The 10,421-nt window shown below is 46.1% G+C and overlaps 1 protein-coding gene across 1 annotated transcript; it reads left to right on the forward strand.

The window, feature by feature from the left end:
• Positions 1–1,294: 1,294 nt before the first annotated feature.
• LOC120701475 (disease resistance protein Pik-2-like) lies at positions 1,295–2,886 on the forward strand. Its single transcript, XM_039985504.1, has 2 exons — positions 1,295–2,130; positions 2,321–2,886. The coding sequence occupies exons 1-2, from the start codon at positions 1,334–1,336 to the stop codon at positions 2,616–2,618; spliced, it is 1,095 nt and encodes a 364-aa protein (XP_039841438.1). The 5' UTR covers positions 1,295–1,333; the 3' UTR covers positions 2,619–2,886.
• Positions 2,887–10,421: the final 7,535 nt, after the last annotated feature.

Here is a 10,421-nt window from a genome sequence, read left to right on the forward strand (position 1 = left end):
CGTGAAGCTTCTGTGGTGTGCGTGTGTTGTGTGGGGGCATGGGTGGCGTGAGCAGCGCTTAAGACAGGAGGAAGAAAGTTTGCCGAGTGCTGTGATCTAGCACTCGGCAAATAATAGCTTTGCCGAGTGCTAAATCACACCACTCAGCAAATTTTCTTTTTTTTTCTTCCATTCATTTACCAAATGTGTTTTACAAAAATTTGGAGGACAGTGAAAGAATTTTTTTATTTGGTATAGTATATTAACTAAGAGAAAAGTTGTTTGTCCGAACTTCTCTTTCTTTCTTTTTTTTCAGAGTGCTAAAAATATTTTATTTGCTCTCTCTTTTTTTCATCATATTTTCAAAAATACCTTATCACATTCATTTGTCGATACATATTTGATGCTTTAGCGAAAAATTGATCATTATTTCATATAGTTTTGGCTCAAATTTCATTTATAGAAATGTAGTTAAAAAATAAAAATTATCAAATGGATTCGAAAAATTACCAAAATTTAACATGACACGATCTTCGATGTCTATTGGCTATACAAAAATTTTGGGAGTCAAACCACAGCTCGACTGTCACTTTCACTCCAAATCATACCCGATCATTCTCAATAATCATGAAACTTCTTTAGAGATGTTCGGGTTGTGAGCAACGTATGTGACAACCTATGTGAAACCTTCTCAATTTTTTACCACAACCTCCACATACGATATCATGACATGTTGTCAAATTTCATAATTTTTGGACTTCTTTTGCTTTTTATAGAATTTAAAAACTGCTTAGGCACGCGGTGGAGGTCGTGTTTCCTGAACAAGATGTTCGAAATTTCTTTTGGTTTCATAACTATGGCCTAAATGTGGATTCAATACCATGAATATCAAGTTTCTACTCATTTTTTAAAATATTTTAATGACTAGCTGTTCAAATTTGACTTGATTCAAAAATATTACCAAAAATTGAATTAATTAGTTAAATATAGCAAATGAACTCAAAAATACACCAAACTTGACTATGGGGAACTACATGTTGTATGTGTAGATCAAAAAAAATTGAGGTTCAAAAGAGAAAAAAATTAATAATTTGTCGAGTGCCAGGAAGAGACACTCGGCAAAGGTGATTCTTTGCCGAGTGTCATGTCTTTGCCGAGTGTCTGGCACTCGGCAAAGCCATCTTTACCGAGTGTCGACTCTTTGCCGAGTGTTTTAGGGCTGGCACTCGGCAAAGGGTGTCTTTGCCGAGTGTCCGATATATGGCACTCGGCAAAAGAGTTAACACTCGGCGTTGTTGAGCTTTCCGGTAGCGTAGGTGAATATTCTTACAGTCATCCTCTCGTCGTTTAGAAAATGGATGGACCACTTGTGAGTGCTTCAACTAGAGTGATGAACTCACTGCTCGCCAAGCTCTCTGCTTTGGTTGATGGGGAATACGAGCTCCTTGAAGGTACGAAGTGCGATATCACTTTCCTGAGGAATGAGCTTAGCAGCATGAGTGCCCTGCTCGAGAAACTCGCAACAGCGGAGAATCTTGACACGCAGGTCAAGGTTTGGAGGGACAACATACGCGAGCTGAGCTATGATATTGAGGACTGCATTGACATCTTCATGCACAAGCTGGATCACGGTGACCCTCAGGCAGGTTTTGCAAAGAGGATAATTGATCAGATTAAGAAGCTATGGTCACGATACCAGATTGCAAACCAGATTCAAGAGCTCAAGGCTCGTGTGCTTGAGGAGAGCGAGCGACGGCTGAGGTACAAGCACGATGAATCTATTGCTCTTGCAGGAAAGATTGAGATTGACCCGCGATTGCCGGCGCTCTATGTGGAAGCAGAGAAACTTGTTGGTATCAATGGTCCTATACAGAAGGTCATCGAATGGTTGATGAAGGATGAATCAACACAGCATCTCAAAGTGGTGTCTATTGTGGGGTTTGGAGGACTTGGAAAAACAACTCTTGCGAACCAAGTGTACAACAAGACCAAAGGCCAATTTGACTGCACAGCTTTTGTTCCAGTTTCACGGAGTCCTGTCATAAAGAAGATATTGCGTGATCTGCTTACAGAACTAGGGAGTAAGACTAGTGCATCAGAAGATGAGCGGCAACTCATAAATGAGCTCAGAGAATACCTGCAAGACAAAAGGTAAGCATAAATTCATCATTTTAATAAATTTACAATGAATGTTTGCAATAAGGCAGGTAATGGTATATTAGTACTTGTCATACTATTACAGTTCTGCTGTGGATCTGTACTAATGTCTATACGTCATACTAGCAATAATGGAAATTTGTGATTTCAATTTTACCAAGCTAATGTCATTGAACTAAAACAGGTACTTAATCATTGTTGATGATATTTGGAGCACAACCGCATGGGAATTTGTGAAATCTGCTTTACCTGAGAATAACTTGCACAGTAGAATAATTACTACTACAAGGCATTCTGATGTAGCCAAATCATGCTGCTCAAGTTATGAAGGATATATTCACAACATTCAACCTCTAAGTGATCAGGACTCCACAATGTTGTTTTATAAGAGTCTTTCAAAGTCAGCACTCCTGCCCGCTTCACTTGGAAGAAGTTTCTCTGGCAATCATACAAAAATGTCATGGTTTGCCGCTAGCTATTAATACAGTAGCTAGTTTGCTAGCTAACAAATCTGATGCAATAGAACAATGGGAGCAAGTAAGAGATTCCATGGTTTCTGGACTAAATTCACTAGTGCGGGACATACTTTTGCTTAGCTATTACGATCTTCCGTATCATCTGAAGTCCTGCTTCTTATATCTTTGTATATTTCCAGAAGACTGCAAGATTAGAAGGGATAAGTTAATATGGAGATGGATAACTGAGGGTTTTATCCCATATGTAATGGGACAAACATTGTATCAAACAGGAGATAACTACTTTAATGATCTTATCAACAGGAGCTTGATACAACCTATTGATATAACGTATGATGGCATGGTCAGAGCCTGCCGGATCCATGATATGGTGCTTGATCTTATCATCTCACTGTGCACAGAGCAGAACTTTGTCACAATAGTAGATCGACAAGTCTATAAATGTTCTAATAACAAGATTCGACGGCTCTCTCTGCTATCCAGTTTTTTGGAAAATGATGTGCTGCAGGATATTATGAACAAGTGTGCACATGTTCGTTCGCTTATTAGGTTCCGCGTGGTAGATAAGGAAGCACAAGCACCTCATCTGCCAATATTTCATTCTTTAAGAGTATTGGTTTTACGATGCACTTGTGACCTGGGAAACCAACATATTAAATATATCGGAAGCTCTTTACAATTAAAGTATTTGGAAATCGGTTGTCCTAGTATTACTGAGCTTCCCAATAAAATTGGAGATCTGCAGTATTTACAAACATTGGACATACATGGCAGCAAAATTAAAAGATTACCACCAACCATAGGTAATTTGAAAATTTTGGTTCGCCTACTTGTTGATTTTCATATAGAATTACCGGATGAGATTGGAGATCTGCAAGCGTTACATATGCTGTCACATGCTTACTCCTATGACTCTCTGAAATTCTCGGAGCAGCTCAGTCGACTGACCAACCTAAGGGTCCTCATAAGACTAGATGGCAGCAATGAACTTGGTTATCAAGGCAATATGAAGTACCAGCAAGGTATATAGTCATCCCTCACTGTATTGGGTAAACATGGTCTTCAGTCACTCGAGATTGTCAGTAATGATTACTCCACAAATAAATTGATGGATCTATTGTGCTACAATGCTCCATTTCTCCGGAAGCTGTGTAATCAGAGTTATATTAGTAGGCTTCCGCATGGAATGCAATCTCTTGTGAATCTTGCCCACCTTGACATCCGTATTACTCGCATTAAACATGAAGACCTCTGCATCCTTGGTGCCATTCCAACGCTGCTCTATGCCATGCTGATGACTTCATTGGAAGCACCTACTGAAAGGCTTACTATTGGTCGCCAACGGTTCTATAACCTTAGGGAGTTTATTTTCAGATCCTACGGGGAAGGTGGGCTGAGGATGGTGACTGAACAGGATGCTATGCCAAAGGTTAGAAGTTTACATCTTAGTTTTAGAGCAAAGGAAACAGAATCCAAGATAGGTTTCGAGTTCAGCTTCGTGCACCTTGCGAATCTGGAGCACCTCCGTGCCACGATCGATTGTTATATGGCCACTAGAAGCAGAGTGGAGGCTGCAGAAGCTGCAATCAGGAACACAGCCAGCATCCATCCGGGACAACCTGCTCTACAAATTGAAAGGTACAGGGAGTACAAAACAGTGGATAAAGAGAACGCCAAGGAAATGAGGATGCAAGATGATATAATAAACAAGGAGGTGGTTCGGCAAGAGCACGCAAGAAAACGCAAGTGTTGTGAGGATTTACTGCCATACTAGTGCACTACTGTATTAAACAAGAAATTTAGTCTACTGTTCCATCACGTCCTTTTCATTTCCTCACTCTATTTTTTAGTGTTTTTGCTTTTGAGCTGGATGATCAACAATTCTATTGTCGACCGCCAAGGTGCATCACTATGCTATGCTTTGGGTAATCGATGATCATGTTTGGAACATTCAGAACACACAGATTCATCTTGCAGCTATTGCAGTTGATTTTTTTAATAGTCTTCCTCATAAGTTCAAACTACTTTTTTTTAGATTAAGTTCAAACCTACTTAAGCTGCCCGATCCAGCTGCGAATCTTGCACTAAAAATTGAAAGGTACAAAGAGTACAGAATAGTTGAGGGTGCAAGACGATATGATATACAAGGAGGTGGTTCGGCAAGAGCACGCAAGAAAACGCAAGTGTTGTGAGGACCTACTGCCATAGTAGTGCACTATTGTATTAAACAAGAAATTTAGTCTACTTTTACATCACGTCTTGTTCCATTTCCTCACTCTGTTTTTGTGTGTTTGCTTTTGAGCTGGATGATCAACAATTCTATTGTCGACCGCCAAGGTCCTTCACCATGGTATGCTTTGGTTAATAGATGTTCATGTTTGGATCATTCAGAATGGGAAAAGCTATATCTCACTCGTGTGATCTGTGGCTCTCTCTCACTCGAATTTGTAGCCGTCCGATGCTTTTCTGGGCTTGTTTTGATCTCTCCGGCGCTCTCTGTTTTTTTTCTGTGTCTGACATGTGCGGCCGGTTGTGCTGTTTGTATTTGGGCTCCGTTATTTCCCTGCCTCATTCAGCTTTAGTTTCATCATATCGCCTTCCACTTTCCCCATTTCTTCTCGTCCACGCACGGCGATTCTAGGGTTCCATCCCAATTGATTCTCCCTCACTCCGATTGATGCTGTTTGATCTACTCCGCATCTCTATTTGCTTGTGCTTGTGCTTTGATTAAGTCATTTTTGTCAGATGTTTGCAATTTTCTTGTTGAATTTATGGAGCATCGTCGAACTCGTCTCCGGCGACGGAGTAAACCACCCCCGCCCCCGCCGGGGTGCGCCGCGCCGTAGGAACCATAGTTATTAGGACCGGACCGGACCGGACATCGAACCGGTGAAGCTATCGGTTCACTAGTTCACTGGTCCAACCGTTAAGAACTGGTTGAACCACCAGTTCGATAGTTTTGGACTAGATGATTGAACCGCTCACAAATACTTTAGACCGGTGCAATATAATGATGTATAATAGATAATTAGCAACATATATTTGGTCATTTATATAAATAAGATTATTAAAAACACAATTATATAACATGCTTCCCACTAATCGACCCACAAGTACAAACACATAGTCCAAGATATTGGTGCTCTAGAGTTGTTTACTGGATATATATAATATGTGTATGGAAATATAATATGTGAGCACTTATAAATTGGTGCAAGAAAGACTAGAATAATAATTCAAATATTCACCATTGCAAAACAATCTTAAATGCTAAAATAAAATGCGTCATTGCGAAGAGCTCGTTCAGATACTCAAAATAGATATATTATTTGCCTAATTTAAAGTGGATTTTAAAAGGCTATAAAATTATGAAATTTATAAATACATAAAGTCAACACTCAACAGGAGCACCAACCGTACTACCCAAGTAACCTTTCAATTTCGAAACTGCCATGCGGGCCCACCGGTGGCAGCATGCACCACAGCAGCAGAGCACCATCCCATGCGGCACGCGCATTGGCGCATGCATGCCCACGCGTATAGCAGCACAGCAGGCAATTAAACAGACCTGAGCGGTTCAAAAAAAACCGGCTGGTTCACCGGTTCTACAAAAAACCGGCCGGTTCTTCTGGTTTTTTCTGATCCAATTACATGACAGTCTTTTAACCAAACCGGACTGGCAGAGGCCCTGGTTCGGTCTTTTACCAATCGGACCGCCGGTCTTGTCCGGTCCTAATAACTAGGGTAGGAACTGGCCAGCTAGGCCCCGTCCTTTTTGCTGTGGCGGCCACGCTCTATCTCCGTCTCTCTCAGATTGAGCTTGTGTTGCTGCATCCGCCCATGCGATTTGCGTTGCTGCATCCCCCAGCCGCATGGCCGCTGCCATCTCTCTCTCATTGAGCTTCCTGCCCTCCGCATGATGCCCCTGCCATTAGTGCCAGCTCTAGGATTTTGGGGGCCCTCCGGCGAACTCGTCGCAGCGGATCCTCCAGAGTGTACACCTTATATAAAATCTTATGCTATATATACACTATTTTTTCTTGCAAAGCAAAAACAAATCTATTGATATCTTTTTAATTTAACATGTTGGATAATTATCGGTGAAAAACATAGCCTAAAACAATAGTATATTCGTACTTCTAGAATTAATTTGATTACTTTATATTTGCACTCCATAATATCCATTAATTCTCATAAAAAGATACTTCTTCGGGCGTTTCTTGATGCAAAATAATCAAGGACGGTATTCAGATCAATAGTGTCCAATATAGCCCTCTCGATGGTGCACATTGCCAAGCCATTTAATCTTTTTTGTGACATAGTTGATCTCAGATAGTTCTTCAACAACTTCAGTTTTGACGAACTTCTTTTAGCCGAAGCTACAGTCATAGGTACAGTTAAGAGGATTCGATAAGCAACTGAAACATTTGGATAGCAATTTGCAACCATAACAAACTCCAGAATCTCAAGCGCTGACATCAAAGAATTTGGCAAAGTCACTTGCAGCATCTTTAATTCTTAAAAAAAATCATTAATCTCAACATCGGATGAGTTATCATGAGAAAATGTTTTCACAAAAATCTTGAAGTGCAGCCAAAGATCAGTTTCATCCAAAGATTTTAAATTTTCTGGGTTGAACAAGAACCCAAAAATATTATCAAATTCTTTCATCGGTTCAAATGTAGTAGTCTATGAAGCAATTGCAGCATCAATCATAACATTGAAGTACTCCACTCTAAATGAGTCCACGATTGATAGGGATCGGGTCCCTACCGTGGTGTGGGCGTAGATTATAGGAGTGAGAGGGAGGTGGACGAAGTTGGAGACGCGCTCGACGGCTCTTGGGCGCCGTGGTCGCGTGTGAGGAAGAAGACAATGGCGGCTAGGGTTTTGTGTTCTCCCGGCTCCCTGAAGGAAGCCGAGCAATCTGTTTGCTCATGCTTAATCACACCAAGTATCTTACATCTATTTATATTGAAATAAATAGATAAATGGGCCAGGCCCCTCTAACTCCCTGCGCTTTGCCACTAATGGGCTTCCTCCTGGCGTACTGCACGCCGGTCATAACATCTCTCCCCGCCTGTGCAAACAGCTCGTCCTCGAGCTGGAAGTCGGGGAAGCGGTCGCGAAACTCATCGAGAGGCTCCCATGTCGCATCTTCGTCAGGTAGGCCTCACCACTTGATCAGCATGCACCAGACTCCTCGGCTTAGCTGTGCCTTCAACACCCGCTCCGGTTCAGGCAAAATGCGGCCATCGAGGAGCGGTGGGAGGTCGGCCGGCGTAGCAGGCGGATCGCCACGGTGTTGCTTCAGCAGCCCCACATGGAAGACGTCGTGGATGCGGGCGCCCTGTGGAAGCTGTAGGCGGTAGGCGACGCGGCCGATGCGCTCCACCACCTGGAATGGTCCGACATAGCGAGGCCCGAGCTTGCGCGTTGTTCTGTGCAACAGCCGCAGCCGGACCCAGTCGCCGACGGCGAACTCCACATCACGATGGTTGGCGTCGTAGTACTTCTTGGATAGTTGTTGCGCCTGCAGGAGGCGTTGACGCACCTCGGCGAGAATCTCGTAACGGCTGCGGAGGAGGGTGTCCGCAGCTTATGTCCTGGCAGTCCCCGGCTTGTACGGCAAGATGGGCGGCAGGGGGCGGCCATAGACCACCTCGAACGGAGTCGCACGTAGGGCGGTGTGCAAGGTGGTGTTGTAGCAGTACTCCGCCCAGGCGAGCCAGTCCACCCAAGCCCGCGGTCGATCACTTGTCACACACCGCAAGTACATGGCGATCACCTTGTTCACCACCTCAGACTGGCCGTTAGTCTGTGGGTGGAAAGCCGTGCTCATGCACAGCTTGACTCCGGCCATCCGGAAGAGGTCACGCCAGATGTGGCCGGTGAACACGGGGTCCCTTTTGCTAACGATGGAGGAGGGAAACCCGTGAAGCCGGACGATGCCATCAAAGAAGGCACGAGTGACAGAGGCGGAGGTGTAGGGGTGGCCGAGTGCAATGAAGTGTGCATACTTGGAGAAGCGGTCGACCACCATGAGCATGACGGACTTGCCCCCCACCTTGGGAAGGCCCTCGATGAAGTCCATGGAGATATCTACCCAAATCTGGGATGGTACCTCGAATGGCTGTAGCAGGCCTGCCGGCTGCAGGGTCTCCGTCTTGTTGCGCTGGCCGGTGCTGCAGAACCGCACCCAGTCCTGGACCAAAGCGCGATCGCCGGGGATGTAGAAGTCCGCGCGGAGGTGATTGAGCATCTTCTGAATGCCCTCATGCCCAGCCGAGTGCGCCAGGAGGAGCGCCTGATGGCGTCGGTCGATGTGGTCGGGGACAAAGAGGCAGCTGCCATGCAGGAGCAGGCTGTCATCGAAGCGCCACGACCCCTACAGGTTGCCCACCTCTATGCGCCAAAGGAGTAGCTGTGCATCCGCCGCCGTCGCCGTGGCACGGCGAATGTCGTCGATGAAGTCGAAGGAGGGGCCGGAGTGGGTGCACATGGCAGCGCCCATGCTGTTGTCCTCCTCGGTGGCGCCCTCAGTATCGCGGCGGGATAGGGCGTCCGCCATGGTGTTGAGGCACCCCGTGCGGTACTCGACGGTGAAGTCGAAGCCAAACAGCTTGCTGATCCACTGGTGCTGTGGGACGGTTGACAAGCGTTGATCTAGCAGGATCTTAAAGCTGTAGTGGTCAGTGCAAATAAGGAAGTGGCGCCCCCACAAATATGGACGCCAGTGGCGCACGGCCTGCACCAAACCAATAAGCTCCCGTTCGTAGGCCGCCAGCTTGAGGTGGCATGCGGCGCACGGTCGACTGAAGAAAGCGATGGGGCCAACATCCTGGTGGAGGACGGCAACGAACCCCACGCCGGAGGCATCGCAGTCCACCATGAATAGTTTGTCGAAGTCAGGCATCTGGAGGACGAGCCTAGTGGTGAGGGCATGCTTGAGCACCTGGAAGGCCTCCTCAGCCTCCGAGTCCCAGGAGAACGCGTCTCGGCACAAGAGACGCGTCAGGGGTGCAACGATGAGGCCGTACCCCTGGATGAACTTCCGGTAGTAGCCTACCAAGCCTAGGAAGCCCCGGAGGCCCCGAGCGGAGCGCAGCGGGGGCCACGCAGCAACTGCTGCGACCTTGTCGGTGTCCATGGTGATGCCATCCGCAAAGATGACGTGACCCAGATAGGCGACGAACGTTGTCCCAAACGAGCACTTCGAGCGCTTAAGGTGAAGACGGTGCGCCTGAAGCTCGTTGAGGACGATGGCGATGTGCTACAAATGCTCCGCCCACAACGAGCTGTAGATGAGTATGTCGTCGGAAAAGACCAGCACAAACCTCCGCATGTAGGGGCGCAGGATGTCGTTCATCAATGCCTGGCATGTTGCAGGGCGTTGTAGAGTCCGAAGGGCATCACCAGGAACTCGTAGTGGCCATGGTAGGTGCGGAACGCCGTCTTGGCAACATCATCGGGGTGCATCCACACCTGGTGGTAGCCCGAGCGCGGGTCGAGCTTGGTGAAGAAGCGAGCCCTGTGGAGTTCGTCCAGGGGCTCGTGTACCACCGGTATGGGAAGTTTGTCCTTGGATGTCTTGGCATTGAGGGCACTGTAGTCGATGCAGAAATGCCAAGTCTTGTCCGCCTTGCGGACAAGGAGAACGGTCGCTGAGAATGGCGAAGTACTAGGCCATATAATGCCCTGAGTGAGCATGACCTCGCACTACCATTCCAGCTCATCCTTCTGCAGCTGGGGATAGTGGTATGGGCGCACAGCGATGGGGATGGCGTCCGGCAGGAGGTGGATGCGGTA

Source organism: Panicum virgatum, chromosome 3K (genome assembly GCF_016808335.1).
Source record: "Panicum virgatum strain AP13 chromosome 3K, P.virgatum_v5, whole genome shotgun sequence".
In the NCBI taxonomy this organism is placed as follows: Eukaryota; Viridiplantae; Streptophyta; class Magnoliopsida; order Poales; family Poaceae; genus Panicum; species Panicum virgatum.